Source organism: Penaeus chinensis, chromosome 27 (assembly GCF_019202785.1).
Source record: "Penaeus chinensis breed Huanghai No. 1 chromosome 27, ASM1920278v2, whole genome shotgun sequence".
Taxonomy (NCBI): Eukaryota; Metazoa; Arthropoda; class Malacostraca; order Decapoda; family Penaeidae; genus Penaeus; species Penaeus chinensis.
Genome location: NC_061845.1, coordinates 11,028,351 through 11,048,350, shown reverse-complemented (window position 1 = coordinate 11,048,350; position 20,000 = coordinate 11,028,351). Strand labels below are relative to the sequence as shown.

Sequence of the window (20,000 nt, the reverse complement as noted above, 5' to 3'; positions counted from 1 at the left end):
ATCTTGTGCATGGAAATAGCATCCTATTCCAGTTATGGCTTACAGATGGTACTTTTCACACTCGTTCTGATAGATGTATTGAGTTTTTATCACCCTCCAAGAGCTTTGTGCACTCGTGGCAAATCATTTCCATCATCCTGGCCTTCAGCCAAAATTCTCATGTTTCTGTCACCCCAGTTTTCAGCCAATTGTTTCTATGATGGAGTGTCACATCACCCATTCCTCAAACCAAATTTTTTCATGACATGATAGTCATGAAAAAAACATGGGGATTAAGTGAAGTATATTTCCATATTTAAATTATTTTGCATGCTGTGTCTCTTCTTCCTGTTATCCATTATCAGGCACAAAAACAATCACTTTTATAGTTATCATAGAAAAGCACTTTCAAAGAAGCCATATAATGAAATGTTAAATCAATGCACTTTTTCTATTCAAACTTCAGGGCAAATATTTTTACTAGTTTCCTAAGTTTATCTAACAAATATTTACATACTTACAAGATCTAACAGGTGAGCTATTCACATCTGATTCAGCAGTGGCTAGAGCAGCCAGTGCACCCTCTCTTTCTCTTTTAGCAGCTAAGGCCTGATGGGGAGAGAAAATATAAGTTGGGCCACATAAAAATATGGTAGTTTTCATGGATTATATAAGAAAAAAAAAAGTATCTTGTATTACACAAGAATTTTGCTTAGCTTACATACTGTATATTATTAGGAACAAGAACACCATTTCTTCTTACCAGGGTGTTTTTTAATTGCTGCTGCTGTTGTTCTTCTAGTTCTTGCAACTGATGTTCTAAGTACATTAAATTCTTATGCTTTGTGATATAGTCATCCCACACTTGACGCAACTCATTCTCTTCTTGTTCAAATTCTGTTTGCCAAGTTGGTCTTTAATAAAGAAACAAATATTATACTTCCAAGAAAACTGTGCAAACCTGTATATACTCCAAATTTCTGAAGGGTCACCCACAAAAACCTATTTCAACACAATATTTAAGTTTTAAAAATGATACAGATGATTTATAAACACAAACTGAAGAAAAAGACTATCAAAATGTGGATATGATTCAATTAATTCCATTAAGCTGAAATTCAAATATTCTTACTTGATCTTTTGCAGTGCCTCCAGTCTTTTCTTATTTCTAGCTAATGATTCCCTCTTCTTTTCTATTTTCTCTTCAATCTGGAAATCCAAATTACATCATTAATTAAGGTTACTGCACATTAGCAACTATAAATAGAAAACTTTAAAGATACATTTTGTGTAAACCTCTGTCTAGATATGGTATTTGATTCAAAGTAAGAATCCTGGCACTCTTAATGCCAAAAACTATCCATTCTCAAGAAAAACAAAATTCATTACAATGAGCAAATTCTGTTTTTAAAATCTTAAGTGCTCTAAAACCATGCTACCCAGAGATTCAATACCCACCTTCACATCTCATACCCATAACATTTACCTCTGTTCCCTGATGAACTAGCTGTTCAGTGGACTCATTGATCTGTGCAATAGCAGCAGAAAATGAGTGCAGAGCTGCAACAACTGTCGCTTCCATGCAATCTACATCTATAGCCTGCTCCAACACTGCTTGCCTTTTGCTCTGAAGGAAACAGTAAACTTTTATATCTTTGACTGACCAAAATAAAAAAGTGATAATAATAAAGGATTTCACATTCTTCTGCTACATAAATAGGAATGTAATGGGGAAAAAACTAATGCACTAGAAACAATCTTTCATAAAGAATATGTCTTCACACAGACAGGCACTCAAGCACAAACAAATAATAATTTTATAACAGACATACATAAGTAGATATAAATAAACTTCATGCTAAAACTTTACATAAGGAATATTGTTGCACAACTCTTGCCTATGTTAAAAATATATATACACAGAATAACAAGTTGTAGGATCTGAAATTATGAGTGATTGTATGTATATACATCTACCTATCTGTACAAGTTGCCCACACTTTGTTGAGACATACAAAAGTTAAAAAGTTTGAATACATCAGTTCCAGTGTGATGTGGTGCATCCTTTATATAATTTTCAATTAACTACTTCCAAGAATTTCCTGTATAAAAACTATGTTAATACAGCCTACTCTAAGGTAAAACAAATACAAAGGGTTTAGTATTTACAGTACCATTTTCATTTATTTGTTTATTACTGTACTAGGCAGCATATAAAAAATACAACAATGGGTGATTAATCTGTGTTTGGAATGCATAGGATGCATTTACAACACACTTTGCAATGTGCAGGTGCATGTATTCATCAGGCTATGTTATTTCTATATACAGTTATCTGTTTTGGAATAAGCAAATATTTGCAAAAGCACAAATTCTCAAATATACAATTTTAATTTCTTCTATTCCTTTATCTAACTAAAGTAACTCATTCTTTAGTTAAGTGAGCAGATAGGGGGATTTCTAGAGTATTACTATAATATTTTTGTATCTGCTTACTTCAAGCATAATCATAATTTTTGCTATGAATGTCATTTCCCAGCAGTAAATCCAACATTATCAAAATTTGCTTTTTAAAAATTTGGTAATGCACTTTTCACCATTACAATAATGCTCACACTCAAGTAAACGGAACAGGAAAAATGATAGATGCTATGTAGCCATGCTTACTTTTTTTCTGAAAATATAAAAAATCTTACATTTTCTCCACAGAAGAAAATCTGTGAAATTACAAATTCTGCTTACATGTTTTAATTATCCTATCCTTTAAAAAGACTTCACTAAATCAGAAATTACCTTTATCCTATTTGTTAAATGAAGACAAATCTACAGATATAAAAAGAACTACAGCATACCTTTACCTTTGTGTTATCATATGATTAAAATCTTATAATGATGCAGTTAACAAATTCTAATTTATTTTTCTAAGATAATAATAATAGTAGTCATTTCCTTAAACTACAATGCAAGTTGTTGAAAGAACTTTTCTTCATTCCTACACACACACACAGTATGACGAAAATTTTAAGCAATATTTTTCACCCACCCAAAAATAATGATGATGATAATGATAATGATGATGATGATGATGATGATGATGATGATGATGATGATGATGATGATGATGATGATGATGATGATGATGATGATGATGATGATGATGATGATGATGATCATGATGATGATCATGATGATGATGATGATGATCATCATCATCATCATCATCATCATCATCACCATGATAATGATGATGATCATGATGCTGACTGATGATGTGATAATTATGGTGATAAGATAATGATGAAACTGATAGTAATGATAATACTGATAGTGATGAAGATGAAGATGATGACAAGGACGATGCAAAGAATAAATACTAAAACCAAATAAGATTTCCATACTCTGCGACATATTGTCTGCCCAACATATAACCACTAAATGTGCTAAATGATTTTCATTCAAAAATGCTTCTCATGCATGGCACACCAAAATGGTTCTCAGTTTTTGTGCATACTGATGGTGGAAAGTATCTAAATAATTTACCTTTTTCTTATTATTTCCTGAAAAAGAGATAAGGATGAGAATTGAATATTTTTTTCAAGTCATTAGGGTATTCATGCCTCATTTTCAACTGAAATTCATTCAATCATGGGAAAGTATGATTCATGCTATTAGGACATTTTAGAACATAAAATGTTACACACAACTTTTAAAGTAACATTATTTCTTCTTCCAAATGAGTATAATCATACAAATGTATATATAAGCAATTCTTATCCTTGGCATCTTACACTTCTGTTATAATATATTCCAAATGCTCAACTCAATACTGTATATCCATTTTCTACATAACTTTGTTTCATATTAGCATCCATATTCTCATAAATGTCTTAGCAGAAATAGATCTCATTATATTTCAATAAAGAGAGAAATTCATATATCTTATAAAAAAGACACCAGTAAGGGTGCAGTATTTATATATATATCAACAACTAAGATAGCAAAATATCAGACTTTAGGATTATGCATGCCAATCACAACATAAATCTTATTTTATTTACAGATATGAGACTCCCAGGTAATTCCATCTAAGCACCTTCTTAAGTATATGATTTATACTCTTTCATTAGTTGATAAAATCTGACAACATTTTCAAACCTACCTTGTTGTCAATTTCTCTTTGCAAACCATCATGCAGCGTAGTTGCATCCATTACAATAGTTGATGCAAGTTGACGTACTTCCCGCAATTCCTAAAATTGCAACCAAAATGATCAACCTATATCATATGAAGCAGAAACACCAAAAGAGTTTTATAAAATAAAATTATGTATACAGTTCCTGTTTCTTTTCCTTTAATACACATTATAGTACTGGTATATCCAATCAGTAAGCAAAACTTACTTTTCCTGACAATGATGTTGAATACTTCTGATTTTCCATTTCTTCTACATTGCATGTGCTTGGGTTTAATGCTGTCTGCATTGCCTGATACAGACCAGAAGTTACTTTGAGCAATTCTCGTACAGCAAGCTTGTCTGCTCCATACAAACGCAGGGTGTTTAGACGCAGTCCTAATTTCTGATACTTGTTCATCAGAAGAAGGAAAGAGTATTTATTACATGACATTCTCTTGGAGGTTCTTGTAAAACCTGATAATTAAATAGCTGGTATGGTATGCCAGTGAAATGCTCTACAATAAATCTCTTTAAAAGCAAAAAATTATAAACATCTTTCCATCACAGAATCAAGTACAAAATGCTAAGTACAGCAGCTTATTGCATGTAATCAATTCAATGTAGATTCTCAAAACCTCTCTCAGAGTATCCTTAATAAGTAAATAAATACAGACAAAAGAAATTACCAGAGCTATTAACTTACAAAGAAGACAGCTGCTGTGCGAATGAGTATCACACGGTCCTGCTCACACTCAGTAGAGTCTACAATGTCAAAATCACTGTCTACCATTTTGATGGACCATGTAAGGATCTCTGCCACTAGCGGGAAATTGGGCACTGAAAAATTCTCCAATGACACCAGTCTTGTGAAGCCCAGGGCTCGTAGATGTTCCACCAGGTCTATTGAAACAAAGAAAATTAAATATATACACATATGAATGCATTGAATATATAGATATATTTATGTGAATGTTATTAGATTTGCATCTAGCATTACAATTAAAAAAGGTAAATTTCCCGAGAAAGTCTGCAATCTGGTACTGTCAACACTGTTGCTGATGGCTTAGCTTTGATATCTACTGTCCATTTATACTTGATCTAATCAACTAACCAACTAAAACAATAATGTGAATAATGGTAAGTATTAGGAGACTAGAGAGTAATAAAGAAAAAAGAGTAAATAGATATTACATATTAAGTTAATATCACATAATCACCCAGATCCCAATACAGTATCAATTAACCCCATGCAAAAACACACATCATTATAATACATACATACATACATACATTCATACATACATACATACATACATACATACATACATACATACATACATACATACATACATACATACATACATACATACATACATACATACATACATACATACATACATACATACATAACATATACATAACATACACATACACATACACATACACATACACATACACATACACATACACATACACATACACACACACACACACACACAAGGGTACTCATGCACTCAACAAGCACACATATACACATACACCCACTCATACACATCTATACACTCTCATGCAAACATACATGCACCCATGTGTACATGTACACGAACACCCACATACACCTCCATGTTCTCACATATGGACACATACACTCATATGCACATGCACACGTACAAGCACACATGTAAATGCACATACACACACGCAGTTATTACATCTGTCCAAAAATTAATAATAATTACTACAGTAACATGTTCTTTGATACAATTTCTACCTAAGGGCTCATTCACTAACATATGTCAGAAAACAGTATCACAAAAGGATGTCCCTAAATCCCAAATGCAACAACAAGTAAACTACCTCAAACAATCCAGTTTCCCACCAAGCACCAGAACCAGCAATGACATAAACTACCCAGCCATCCCTAAGGCAAAGTACATCATTGCAAGACGTCATTTAGCTTTCCAGAATTTCCCTGGGAATTGCCACTTACTTCTTATCTCTCGGTAGGACATGCTGGCTGCTTGCAATCACGAGAATGTCTCCCAGTTTCGTCTTGGTCTTGTCGAGAACCGATGGGCGGAAGAGGGGAACGCTAAAACGACGGATAATAAAAGATCGTAGGCAATAAAGAAGCTGATAATTAAAGACAGACGTGACACGGGTTAGCAACTCTCAATTAACGCATTTACCATTTAGTGTTATAAGTGTTGAATAAATAATTTCCTAATCATCCAATTATAGAATTCCATATTGTTAAAAAAAAAACGTAAAAAAAAAAAAACATTTTAAACCACATTAAAAAAAATATACATAAACAAACCTCTGCCTCAACAGCTGATCGTGACGTCACATGTAAACGTTTGACAACGTTGAATTTTAAAGGTAAAGGTTTTCGACTTTATATTAGGTCTTTTGAATATCTTTTTGGGTGTCTTTGATGTGTTCCGAGAGCAGAGTGCTCATGGACGCTGGTGTACTGTTCTTATTTGGTTAGCAAACTTTTAGTTCACTTTACTTAAGAGATAAAGTGAGTGCAACTTGGAAGGTATATTTTGAACTGTATCAGAGGTTTCTCACCGTCTTTTTTATTTACATTATCGTGTAAATCAATTATATTTATGGCTTTGTGACACTTCATACGCAATTTATGATAGTTTACAAACTGATAGCAGTTGAACAATCGGATGTATACCGTTTCGGTGCATTTTAAACATCCCTTACCGGTAAAGTGAATGGTCATTCAATCTTTAGCATCATTTAGTTCTTTTAGAAGTTCAAAAATCCATATTTATCGACATACATACACATAGGTGTGCATTCATATGCATGCACTTAAGCACACACGTATTTGCATGCTCACACACACCATGCACATGTGTCACATGCTCATTCACCTGTGCTCCCACTCCATGCAAAAACACATTATTATTATTGTTCATTATCATACTATTTTATTTTATTCCACCTGAGGAAATCCATTTTCCTGACATAGACGTTTTATGGTAATGTTTTTATTCATTCTATCAAAATTGTTCAGTATTATGCATTACACCAGTGCAAGATTGGAAACTTTATTGTGTTGGGTTTTTATTACCTTTTGCCACTTTTTTAAACTGAGGGAAAGACAACTTTGACAGGTTGGTGATGATTCATGACAGGGTGACGGATTGTTGGTGACTGACTGGTTGGCAATAATAATTAACTGAAATGTTGCCAGTTATCACTAACTTCTCAAGCATATCTATTCCCTGTTAATCAGAGCATTGTTACTGTTGAGCCTTTCTTGATATTAATTTATGACATAAATTAAACCTTTCTCTAAAGTGTTTGAAGAAGGAAATCATATACCTTGTATGAAACCTTATATATATATATATATATATATATATATATATATATATATATATATATATATATATATATATATATATAGCAAACTATGCCACTATTAGGTTAGTCATTGAATATTTGGTAGCAGACTGTAATGAATAAAGTAAAGTAAATGGCCAATATAGAAATTGTTAAAATAATTGTATAGCAAATTTATACATTTGATTCAGAGTATTATGTTTACTGAGAAATAACCAATTTTACTCTTTGTTTCAGGTTTCCAGGCTGTCATTTTAGATGCAAAGTTAAAAAATCTACAATGTCTTACAAACTTAAATTCCTTAAACCAGGTAAGATTACATATATTCCTGCAGACATAAATACACAAGTATTCATATATAAATAAACCCATAGGCAAATAAGCTGTCAAAGAAAATATTATTGAACATAATTACTTGTCAGTTATATCTACACAATATATATTTGCATTTAATGACTTACTAAATGAAAATTATTTACATCAAGTCCTCTGTTTTACTTATGAAGTATAGTAGTTAACCTTTAATTGAATCACCCAAAATAATTTCTTTCAGGTGATGACATATTTACCGAAGACCGTAGTGATGTAGACAAGACAAATGGGACTTCCTTTATCTATAATCCCCACCATTCTATGACAATTGATAAACAGCGCCAGAGGTTGCCTGTTTTCCCAGCGCGAAACCATATACTCTATTTGATAGAGAAATTCCAGACCACCATAGTTGTCGGAGAGACTGGTTCTGGAAAGAGTACACAGTTACCACAGGTAATATGATGGTGAATTGTTGGAGTCTGATATGAGTTTGAAGACAGTGTTATTTGTTTTCCTTTTTTTCCTCCCTTTTCATTGTTTTAGTTATGTGTGTGATAATATTCATGTAAAGTTTTTTTAAAAGTAATGTTCTTCCTTCATCAGATAAATCACATTTTCATTATCATCATTAATAATTAACCTTCCTCTGTGCAGTATCTCAGAGAAGCTGGTTGGCCTGTAGATGGAATAATAGGTATAACACAGCCCAGGCGCGTTGCATGTACCTCGCTTGCCAATCGCGTCGCAGATGAGTGTGACGTTATATTAGGGCGAGAAGTCGGTTATTCAATACGGTTCGATGATCGCTGCATACCAGGGACCACACAAATAAAGTACATGACAGAGGGCATACTAGTTCGAGAGATGATGGCTGATCCCTTATTAAGACAGGTAAGCTGAGTTAGTTATGTTATTTTATTCTCCATAAATAGAGAACATTTCTGATTAGTGTTTGTTATAAAGGCCTAAGTTGCCCTGACCCTTTAGTCTTATGCCTTATATGTTATTCTTGAAATGGGCATTTTTACCAGGGCTCTAGATCACTGTTGGGCCACCCCAAGTGTATTTTGAAGTTCTAATAATTTTATCCTCTTTAAAGAGTTCAAGGAATTATTCATCAATACTTCTTTTACCAGAGTGTGAGTGAATTTTTTTATTTTCTATACACTTCATATGGAACCCATTTGTGTACTGTATTGTATTGTATTGATGACACTCCAATTCTTTCAGTGGTACTTAATTTCATCATACATTTTGTTGATTAATTTCGTCTGAAAATACTTTTATGAAATGTTTTGTCAATTTAAACCTTCATCTATAACATAAGCATCAATATATTCAAGTTAATACTCATGATTGTATTGTATTAAAGTGAAGATATCAATGCTTATGTTACAGATGAAAGCTTAATTTGATAAAATATTTAATAAATGTTATTGGCCGGAGAACTCCTTTGGAGATACATACCCTCATATATTCTTGGTAGGATAGGAAACTGACAATCACTCGTCATACAATGATTACTATTAGGACATATGTCTTGGTCAGAGTTTCACCACAACAATACTATAGTATGCAGAATGCATGTATGCTCAATGTTTACTTCAAGGTAGTTTGAAACAGGTATCCATTCTAGATGAAAATCTTAGTTGGCAACTTCTGAGCTAAGCCCAGCCTCTTTGCCTTTATTCATTGCAATTTTTTTATTTTTTTTTCCCATTTCATTTTTTCTTGGTTTTGTTTTTGATTGTGATATATCAGATATAACTAGATACATAATAATTTGTATAATTTACTTGATATTATTGCAATTACTAGAAGTACACAGAAATTTCCCTCTTTTGTTTATGGTAACAAAGAGTTCCTTACCAATAACAGCCATCAAGCATACTCTTGGGAAAAACTCAATTACATTTTTGGGTTCAACAGTCTGAATGGAAGTGAAACTACCTGGGTATATGTACCTAGGTTTTGTTAATCTTTGTGTTAAATAAGTTATGAATAAAATTTCCTCTCTTTTGATGTTAATAAATCCTGTTTTAAAATTTCCAGTACTCAGTAATGATTTTGGACGAGGTGCATGAAAGAACACTGTACACAGACATAGTTCTTGGCCTGATGAAGAAAATTTTAAAAAGACGGCGAGAGTTGCGCTTAGTCATCAGCTCGGCAACTGTGGACGCAGATCAACTGTACAATTTTTTCAACTTCAATACAACTAGCAAAAGAGAGAAAGATACAGCAGCTGTTCTTTCAGTGGAAGGCCGTACCCATCCAGTTGATATCTTTTATCTGGAAGGTAAGGCAAAGGATTTTTTTGGTACATGCTTTTCTTTCGTCATGAATATTAACTAAAGCAATGGAAACTTTGTATAGTCTTTCACAACTGAGTGGCCTATAAATAAATATCATAAAGATTTTAAATATTTGTTATTCAATTATGGGTGTTTATGGTCTTAGGCATTTGATGGTCTTTTTCTGTTTTTCACTTGTTTCAAAGAAGACACACAGTCTCATTTGGTTCATAGGTTCTGTTATGGCACATGGTCTATATATGCTGCCATTGTATAGTGGACATGTAATTCCAATAATGTCCTTATCTTTCAGATGGAGCAGCTGACTATGTAAAATGTAGTGTTGAGACAGTAATGAAGATCCACAGAAAAGAACCTGCTGGGGATATTCTGGTTTTTCTAACAGGAGTTGAAGAGGTTGACAACTGTGTGTCATACCTGAAGGAAGAGGCTGCTTCTCTCAAGAAAAATGAAGGTTGCTTTATGTTATTAGTAGTCATACTGTTATTGCATTTGTTGTTATTACTGTTACTAGTGCTATTGGAGGTCTTCTTGCATTGTATTTTTGTATTTTGCAAGCAAGTTTCTTCCCATATTTGATCCTGCTGTATGAAATATAAGATTTTGGAATTAAATACAGAGAATAGAATATTAATTGCAGTAAGTATTGTAAAACTCAAGCACTGACTTTAAAGTTTCCTATATTATGTACACGGATGTAGTTTTCATTCTTTTTTGATAACATTACCGTACAACCATGCTTTTTCTTCTCTCAGATTCTCTGCTTGTTTTGGCAATGCATGGGAGTCTAAGTAATAGTGAACAGTTACGTGCCTTCCAGTCTTCACCTGTTGGAGTAAGGAAAGTTGTTGTGGCAACCAACATTGCTGAGACTTCTGTTACAATACCTGGGATTGTGTATGGTAAGTTAGCTTTTCTTGTCTGTGATATACTTAATTTTTTGATTAACAAAAAAATTGGAATTATGAACTAAATTTTTTTTTTTTTCTCTCTCTCTCTCTTTTTTGATAATTAATATTTTATTGTTGGCTTCATTTGAACTATCTTTTACTTCAAAATTCTCATAGAAATTATTCACAATAAATTTCTGCTCTCCTGCTCATAGTGGTGGACTGTGGGTTTGCAAAGCTCCGATGGTACAATGTGAAGAGTCATACGGATTCGCTGGTAGTTGTTCCTACCTCAAAAGCATCTGCCACTCAGAGAGCTGGAAGAGCAGGAAGGGTGCGATCAGGAAAAGTGTACAGGTGAGGTAGCATTTCTTTCAGAGGTTCTACTGTTTTTTTGTTTTTGTTTTTTTGCACTGTCTTGAATGTTGCTGTTGCTGTTCTGTCTTGAATGTTGCAAATTTTCCATTATTGTAAGAGATATACATCTTACTCTACAGGTTGTATCCGGAGGAAGAGTTTGACAAGTTGAGTGAAGTCACTCCACCTGAGATGGTCAGAACAAATCTCTCACCTGCAGTTCTTAGTCTCATGGCCTTAGGGATTGGTAAGTGTAGTTTTACATAGATCTCAGCAAAAGAAAGTAAATGTTTTGGCTGATATTGTAAATTATGATGTATATGACTATAATGTAATTAATTTCATGTTTGATAGCACACTATAAAATGCCTCCTTTCTCTTCAACTATTTCTGCCGTTTCTTTACATTTATATTTAGCATTTTCATTTCTTTTTGTATTTTCTGATTTTTCATCCTGCTTTCTTTTCTTCATCAACATTTCATGTTCCTTTTCTACATTTTCTCCCCCATCATCTGTTTTGTGTGCTTCTTCATCTTCTGTTTTTCTTTCTTCTGCTATATTTTCTCCGGTAACTCATGCTTTCTTTCCCTTTCCAGAAAATATGCTCAGGTTTGACTTCCCTTCACCACCTCCTGCTGGACACCTAACAGCTGCCTTGGACGAACTTGTTGCCCTTGGAGCTCTCGGTGAAGATGGCACACTGACCAGACCTCTAGGACAACAGATGGCAGAATTTCCCTTGTCTCCACAGCTATCAAAGATGCTTCTTGTGTCAGGTTTGTTTGACTATGTAAACAGTGAAATGAAATGAAATGAAAAGGGCAAATAGAGTAGTTAGGTGACCTGTTTTTTTCTTTCCTTCTTTCTTTTTTTTCTCTCTCCTTTTTTTTCTTTTTTCTTCTTTTTCTATAACCTCTATTTGTGTTGGTTTGCAGTGTAATCTGATAATTCATAAGATACAATTTTAGTTCTGTTCACAGATTACCCAGGAGTATGTAAATTATTTTATTTAGAAAATAATATCATCAAACAAGCATTAGTTTTACATGTCAGAAAAACAGCAATTTGATGTAATATATATATGTAGCAATATATGTGTAGACTTTTATAATTAACAAATATCTTGTAACCAAAAACACACTTTGGAAGTCTTACTTATGACTTCATTTGAATGAGTCAAACTTTAATTTGTTTGTTTAATGTTCTAGGGGATTTTGAATGTTCGCAAGAAATACTGTCAGTGGTAGCAATGCTGCAAGTACAAAATGTATTCATAACCCCAAGAGGCCAGGGAGCTCAAGCAAAAATTTGCCACAGAAAGTTTCAGGTAAGAGTGGATTACAAAATAAGAAGTGATCAAAGCAATATATATACTCATAAATAGCTGAACAGAATTACTAATAGACACCCAGAAAGAGACAGAGGTAAAAATAGAAATGAAAATACAAATGTACATTGGGAGAGCAATATTGCCCTATTACACAATGTGGCTTCAGACCAATTTATAGTTTACATAGTAGCACAGCTACTATGTAGCTGTGCATCTGTGAAGTGTTAATGGACAGGCATTTCTTGTACATAGGCCTTTGATATACATCTGGTCCTCAAACCTTCTTCCATTACCAAGTAAGAGAGACCAAACTAGATACAAAAGAGACTAAGTATAAAAGAGGCACTGAAGTAGAAATGTGATAGATATAAGAAGTAGAAACTTTCAGATAATTGTGATAAGCTGTTGAGAGTAAATAAGACAAAGGTTGTGATAAAGCTAGAAAGGGATTGATCAACTTTTTATAGGTTAATTGCTGCATCAACATGTCAGAATGTTATTAGCTCTATCTAAAAGAGGAAGAGTTGAGATTTTACCAATAGAGAATAAGAAAAATTAGACAAATGCTGGAGGGTTATAACATAGTCTTAATCTAATTTCTCTTTATTTTTATATTCATTTTCCATTAAAGTGAAGTTCATTGGATGGAATACCTCTCTTTTATATTTTCCAGGTAAATGAAGGAGATCTAATAACACTGTTGAATGTATTCACTGCTTATGTCAAACATGGTGAATCAAAGCAATGGTGTGTCAAGAACTTCCTTAATCATCGTGCACTCCGGAGAGCATCTGAAATCCGAGGAAGAATGGAGAAACTAATTGTTAATTTTGAAATTCCTCTAAAATCATGTGCAGGTTAGAATACTTTTCTATGATTAAAGTATATAACCTTTTGAATACCAGATATTTTGGCCAAATGGCACAAGTATTGATAGTAACATATAAATTTTCATTGACATGATACAGGTGGTGTAGATGCAGTATGCAAATGTATCACAGCTGGCATGTTTCCGAATGCTGCTTTCCTCCATCACTCTGGATCATATAAAACTGTGCGAGGACAACAAACCCTGCATATCCATCCATCATCTATGCTCTACAAAGAAAGTCAACCACAGTGGTATGTTTTAAAGTTTTCACTACAATTACTGTTAACAAAGGAAACTCAAGTAGCATATAATGTATACCCATATGTTCAGTATTTAATGTGAGACTTTACAACAGGTTCTAATCAAATACTTTTTCAGGGTGCTGTTTCACGAGGTGCTACACACATCTCGGGTATTCATGAGGGACCTTACTGTCATTGATCCTGCTTGGTTATTAGAACTAGCCCCACATTTCTATGAGAAGGCAACCTTAAGGAATCAATAAACTTGAAGCTTCAAATAAACTCTTTGCATTTCCTTTTTTGTGCAACATGGTATAATATGACCTATTCTGGAAGACTGATGGCATTTACGTTCACCATAGTTTCTCGCCCTCGCCTTGCTGTCCACACTCGCCAATCCTTTACCATGACCAGTTTTGATCTTTAATGTTTGTAGAGCTCAAATTTAAACCAGAAGATATATCTCATGCTAGTATGTCAGTTAACTTATAGCTTATGGACAACATGGAATTTACATCATGGCTGACTTGGTCAGGGCTCTGGTATCATGTTATTCATGTCATGGCCAACTTGGAAGTGGCTCCTAGCTGTGGGTCATTCATGTCATATTATGATGATGCATGCAATATGGCATGGTTTTCTTTATAAGGAACTCTCATGCCGATACCACATGTCCTAGGGCTTTGCCTGAGTGTGAATGGTTTGTGTAATGCTATGATTGGCTGTTTTGTATAAAGGGCTAATTTTAGCGAATAAATAATTTGCCTGCTAATCATGGACGATACCACACATGAAAATATGACAATCTTTTACTGTTGATGTGAACCTTTAAGTAACCTTCACTCTTCTTTACAAGATCTGTCTCCTTATGTCAACTACTTTCATTGTCTTTTGGCAGTCTATCAGTATGACTGTCTTCAAGTATGACACAAAACGATAATTGGGGATTGGTATAGGAGGATGTGTAAGAAAAGTTTCTTGAAGGCATATAGTGAATGGGTAATCTAAGAAAGAATATGACGAAGCTAGGGTCTGTGAGAACAGAAATCGCGAATATTCCAATGAATGATAGTTATTCTTTCGTTGATTTATGAATGATAACGATTGCAGTACGTGTTGGAGAATTTGAAGGGGAAGGAGCTAGTGGGATAAGGAATGAGAGGGGGGAGGTGGTGTTGTATCAGGAGGGGTATTAGGAGGTGGAGTGTCTGGGGAATGTAGGTGTAGGTGGAGCTGGAGTAGGGGGGAGTGGGCTGTGTTGGGAGGGGGTGGGAGGACAGGGTGTAGGGGGGATATGAGTAGGAGTAGGATGGATATCGGCAGTCACTTCGAGTGTGGAGGGAGCGAGAGTTGTGGAATTTGAAGGTGGATGAGGGGTTTCAGTGTTAGTTTGGGACTCAAGTAGAGTTTCTGTAATGGAATTGGTTGGGGAGTTTTGTGAGACAAAGGTTTTCATGTGAGGGGAGGGAGAGAAGATTGGTGTCTGAAGAGTAGGGGCAAAGGAAGGTGGTGGTTGTGTGGTAGGGGAAGAGGGGGTGGAACGTTTAGTCTGTCTGTTACGGGTAGTGCGGGGAGGGAGAGGGGAAGGTGTAGGGGCTGTAGTAGAGATTAGAGTGTCTGGATTTAGGATGGCAATAGAATTTGACTGAGGAAGGTAATCCAGTAAATGCCAGGCAGCAGCCTACACTCATGCCTGCCAACTACCTTCTAAATGTTAGTTTGGAACATTAATTGGTTACAGTGTTTGCCCAGGGGGCACTCCCCATTCGTTTTTACAGAGCCCTTTTCTGTGGACTGCATGTGTAATATCAATTCAATGCTTACACTTTAAGGAAGTAAAATTAGCACTACTGCAATTTAGACTTTATTAATAAACAAGTATAAGCAATCAGAACAGAAACTGACTAACACAATTGTACAAAACATACCCACTCAATACAATTGAGACAGCTTTGTTGTGACTATAACATGAGACTAGTTAGTTAATTACCTTCTGAAGGTTACAATTAACTGTCACCTAACAGAATATCATTAAAAACTAGACTGTTCTGCCCTCCTCCATTAATCTGAATAGCAAAATACATTGTCATGTATTGTCTTCCAACAACAGAAGTGAAAATGTTCCAAGGCAAGCTACTCATAGAGTAGACACATAGTCGATTTTAATACGAAGGCCACACATCAAGTACTTACAACAACCCTAATCTCACTTTGGATGAATACAAGCTGACAATTATTTTACTTGAAATATTAAAATTGGGTTGCATAGTGCCTACAGAGTCCTTTAATGCTATCTGTTACATTTGTAATTTTATATTAATTAAGCCATGAATATTCAAGCCTGGGTTATGCATAGTGTAAAGGACGCAAGTCTTACATAGTAGAGGATCATAGTAAAAAGTGCAACTGAAGTTATTCACTCAGTCTGATCACACATTTGGCAGGGATTGTGAAAAAATACTTTGGTTTCTGCAAACTTTATTCGAAACCCCCAACAATCTCTTTCATAGAAAAAAAAAACTATGATCAGGTATCATTTTAAATTGTCGACTGATTTTTTTACCAGGAAAAAGCAGATCTTAGAAATAAGTGAGATATTAAAAAGTGGTGTTGAGAGCAAAAGATTGCAGTTTGCCATGACTTCAGATCCAGTAAAGACAACCAACTTGAACATCATAATTCTTTAAAAAGTTGAGCAAAACTAACAGAACAAACAAAAGAGAAAACCTTGAGAGAAAATCAGTAATGATTTGAAAAATAATTTCATAATTTTTTTTTTTTTTTCAATACAGAGAAAAAGCAGTTTTCTTATTTGATTGTTACCAAAAAGCACAACAGAAAACATTTTCTCTAGTTCACACCCACAAAAAACAAATAATAAAAACAGTCAAATCCTATATTTCAAGAGAAAGGAAACTGTAAGAAATAGATGAAAAAAAATATGTTTCCGAAAGAATCTAGAAAGCGGAGTGTAAATGTAGGCAAAAAAGTGTGCTTCATGGCTTAAGTCTGGGATTTCTTCTTTTGATTCCTTCTCATGACGACAGTTTACCAATCATCGTCATCGTCAAGAGCAGCTCGCCGTCGGTCAAACTGCAAGAGAAAATCAGATGTACTTCCTTAATTTTTTCTCTCTAAATTATTTTAAAGTTCCAAAGAAATATGTGCATAACAATATGATAAAAAAATAAATAAATAAACAGAAAATTACATAGTTTTGAATGATATCTTGAGAATAAAAATTTAATCTTTCATTTCTCTGAATCAAAAACATACAGGCAAGCATGCATATGTGTGGATGAGTGAAGGCATCCATCTGTCATTCCATCCACCAACTCACTTATCCATTCCTCACTAGCTCATCCTCTCCCTCTCCACCCCCTTACTCATCCACCCCCTCACTCGTCGATCCCCTCACTCGTCGATCCCCTCACTCGTCGATCCCCTCACTCGTCGATCCCCTCACTCGTCGATCCCCTCACTCGTCGATCCCCTCACTCGTCGATCCCCTCACTCGTCGATCCCCTCACTCGTCCATCCCCTCACTCGTCCATCCCCTCACTCGTCCATCCCCTCACTCGTCCATCCCCTCACTCGTCCATCCCCTCACTCGTCCATCCCCTCACTCGTCCATCCCCTCACTCTGTCTACTCGTCATCCCCTCACTCGTCGACCCTCAACATGTCCATACCCTTCTCACTCTCTCCCCATTCGATCCCCATCACATCTACAACCACCTCACTCCTTTCACTCTACCATGATCGTACTCAACACAAATTAATACATCCTAACATCTCATCTTTATACAACTCTATAATCAGTGAAAGATTTTCCTCACTTTTATAAGTATCCTAAAATGACAAATAATTCCTATAATACCTTAACTGTTGTTTTTGTTTTCTTAACTTTCAACAACAAGAGTCATTTTCTACAATCAATCTGAATTATCTACAATACAGATAACTGCATTTTTAGCTCTCCTATTTTACTGTCAAAAAAAAAAAATAATCATAAATAATCATTACTAAAAATAACATGATTGCTCCACTTATAGTAACCATACAAAAAATTCGCAAAAAATAATCTTAACGGATGTAGAACTGAATGATACAAACAGAAATAAAAACTTTACAATTCATAAGGAAACACAAAAAACATATTTCTGCTTTACTTATAATCATGAAACCTGCTAAAGGCAGATATCAATACTTTGAAATTAAATCTTTATCACTTGCAATAGCTAAATTAAAAATATACAAGCCTACACTTACGCCTTGCTCTAGCCTGCTGGTCAAGCACCTGGTTTAGCAGTCCATTGATTGCCTGCTGCTGCTGCTGCATCATCTCCTCCTGCTTCTGATGCTGACCCTAGAAAAATTGAGCTCAGGATTGTAGTATTTTTATATCATTAGTGAATGTACATGCTTTCAAAATGTTTGGTTCAGTGCTAATAATAACTATACTGAAAAATACATTCATACACTTTAAAGTCATTCACCAAATAAGTCAAAATCATTAGGAGAAAAAATAATGTTAAATTTAATTAATGTACAAACTATATGACTTGATTTTGAAGCAGAAATTACAACATCAAAAAGCAACTCAAAACCAGCAACAGGAGTGTCCCACAGACACTCTGTTGTATAAATAAATTCAGAAAACTCACCAAGGATAAAAAGTCAAATATATTAGTAATACCAAATTAATAGTGCAAAAATAATAAATGGTTACTAGTAACAAAAGCTCACGTTAAAAAAAAAAAAAAATTTAGGGTAAGGTTAAACCACTCTCACTTATCAGGTCAGTCTAATATCTACCTGCATAGCTGGAGCATTACCAGGAACTTTGAGTCCAAATGGAGAATCCTGCATTTAAAGCATAGACTATGTTAAGTATGAAAAGGATATTCATCAACATGGTACTAGAGACTATGGGATTTCATACGAGCTTTAGGACTCATTTGTAAACCAAATGCTTTTGGTTGCTTTAAAAATCCTTGTAACTCTGCATCTGCCACACATCTATACAGCTGATTTCAATATTTGCATGATTATTTGATTATTTTGAAACAATCATTAAATAATAAGTAATCGCAGCTGCAGTTCCTCCTCTTTGATTCCGCATGTAAGATTTTCAAAATGACTTTTCAAATTCCAGAGTGAATTCTCCAAGCAACAACAAAATAACAAAATATCTATATCATAATTTATAAACAATACCTAATCATGAGAAATTCTTCCAAAATAGTTACTGGAAGAAAAAAAAAGGCCTTTACATGAAAGAAGTTTCCTTGATGAAGAGACTGCTTCCTCAAAATGTATGTAGAAATCAAAACTGCATTTACTATGCAAAAGGAGGGTTACAAAGTCCCTATTACTCCAGCCAGTAACCTTGGGGGCACTCCTGGGAATTCATATTGCAATATGAACCAAAAATCTTCCCAACCCTAATTCCCTGACCTATTATCTTGAACTCTCTCTCTTCATGGCATTTTTGCTGCCTATTCTTCCTTTATGATGCTATTCTTGTCTGTGATGATTATTTTCTATATCAGTGACTATAATTTTTACTTCTTTTAAATCAAGTCTTTAGATTTTTTCTATTTTATACTCAAAATGGGGTAAAGATACTGACCTACCATTTTGTTCTCTACCTATCTATTTTTATTTTACTGGGTTTGAGATTTATCTTTACTCCTTGGATCTACTATTTTCATTATATTTACCCTTCTTCTATTGTTTAAAACAAAAATTTACACAAATGACAAAAGAAAGGTATGAAAGCTTAGCTGACTAAATCATATAGACTAAATGTGAACATTTACACATTTTGGCTCAATTATACATCAATTTTTTACACAGTTTTCTGTAATCCAGTAACACATCAACACAAGCTATAATAATATAATTACTTATCAATACCCTGATACTTATCAACTTTTGGCACCATTAATCACAGGAAGGGTTACAAAAAATCAGATCAATTTATTATTATAAATACACCAATCAATCTTCAAACAGTAAGTTACGAGCACTGTGATAATTCCAAAAAAGGAAACATTCACGGGCATGACTAACATTTATTTACAGTTGATTATATGGAGTTTATGCCTAAATACCTATAACTAATTCTAATTCTAAAAAGACGTTTAGTAAT

General features: G+C 34.2%; 3 protein-coding genes and 1 long non-coding RNA gene across 7 annotated transcripts in view; 1 reads left to right on the top strand and 3 right to left on the bottom strand.

Annotated features, from left to right (window-relative positions):
* Positions 1-6,585, bottom strand: part of LOC125039639 (clusterin-associated protein 1-like) — an 11,970-nt gene extending 5,385 nt beyond the window's left edge. Inside the window, exons 1-9 of one of the 3 annotated variants that reach the window (XM_047633801.1) lie at positions 6,474-6,585; positions 6,144-6,245; positions 4,857-5,053; positions 4,380-4,562; positions 4,139-4,228; positions 1,466-1,606; positions 1,112-1,188; positions 743-893; positions 501-588 (exon numbers count right to left, since the gene is read on the bottom strand). In XM_047633801.1, the coding sequence (XP_047489757.1) occupies positions 501-588; positions 743-893; positions 1,112-1,188; positions 1,466-1,606; positions 4,139-4,228; positions 4,380-4,562; positions 4,857-5,053; positions 6,144-6,165 (949 nt within the window). In that variant the 5' untranslated portion in view covers positions 6,166-6,245; positions 6,474-6,585. Of the gene's footprint in view, positions 1-500; positions 589-742; positions 894-1,111; positions 1,189-1,465; positions 1,607-4,138; positions 4,229-4,379; positions 4,563-4,856; positions 5,054-6,010; positions 6,119-6,143; positions 6,283-6,473 lie in introns of those variants that run through there. The other 2 variants (XM_047633800.1, XM_047633802.1) reach the window with 2 other exon arrangements.
* LOC125039637 (probable ATP-dependent RNA helicase DHX35) lies at positions 6,216-14,122 on the top strand. Of its 2 annotated transcripts, XM_047633798.1 has the most exons (15): positions 6,216-6,314; positions 6,488-6,535; positions 7,760-7,833; positions 8,077-8,291; positions 8,493-8,729; positions 9,891-10,137; positions 10,446-10,607; positions 10,909-11,055; positions 11,259-11,400; positions 11,541-11,647; positions 11,998-12,177; positions 12,610-12,728; positions 13,405-13,588; positions 13,700-13,853; positions 13,981-14,122. In XM_047633798.1, exons 3-15 carry the CDS (start codon positions 7,803-7,805, stop codon positions 14,105-14,107), a joined length of 2,052 nt encoding a protein of 683 aa, XP_047489754.1. In that variant the 5' UTR covers positions 6,216-6,314; positions 6,488-6,535; positions 7,760-7,802; the 3' UTR covers positions 14,108-14,122. The 2 variants fall into 2 exon arrangements, with proteins under 2 accessions (XP_047489754.1, XP_047489755.1); XM_047633799.1 differs by lacking the exons at positions 6,216-6,314; positions 6,488-6,535 and adding an exon at positions 6,679-6,698.
* Positions 14,123-15,695: 1,573 nt separating this feature from the next.
* Positions 15,696-17,754, bottom strand: LOC125039658. The gene is made up of 2 exons (XR_007116134.1): positions 17,724-17,754; positions 15,696-16,937 (listed from the first exon to the last, which is right to left on the bottom strand). It is a non-coding gene; the product is annotated as an uncharacterized LOC125039658 (long non-coding RNA).
* Positions 17,755-17,935: 181 nt separating this feature from the next.
* LOC125039297 overlaps positions 17,936-20,000 on the bottom strand; it is a 2,800-nt gene continuing 735 nt past the window's right edge. Inside the window, exons 4-5 of the mRNA XM_047633135.1 lie at positions 18,662-18,709; positions 17,936-18,212 (exon numbers count right to left, since the gene is read on the bottom strand). Coding sequence (XP_047489091.1) covers positions 18,090-18,212; positions 18,662-18,709 — 171 coding nt within the window. The 3' untranslated portion in view covers positions 17,936-18,089. The remainder of the gene's footprint in view (positions 18,213-18,661; positions 18,710-20,000) is intronic.

Excerpts from the sequence above, each read along its gene's own strand:
- LOC125039637 (XM_047633798.1), top strand. The coding sequence starts at position 7,803 with ATGTCTTACAAACTTAAATTCCTTAAACCAG. Across the intron at positions 11,401-11,540 it reads CGATCAGGAAAAGTGTACAG|GTTGTATCCGGAGGAAGAGT; the intron begins GTGAGGTAGCAT and ends CTTACTCTACAG. Across the intron at positions 13,589-13,699 it reads TCCTCTAAAATCATGTGCAG|GTGGTGTAGATGCAGTATGC; the intron begins GTTAGAATACTT and ends GACATGATACAG.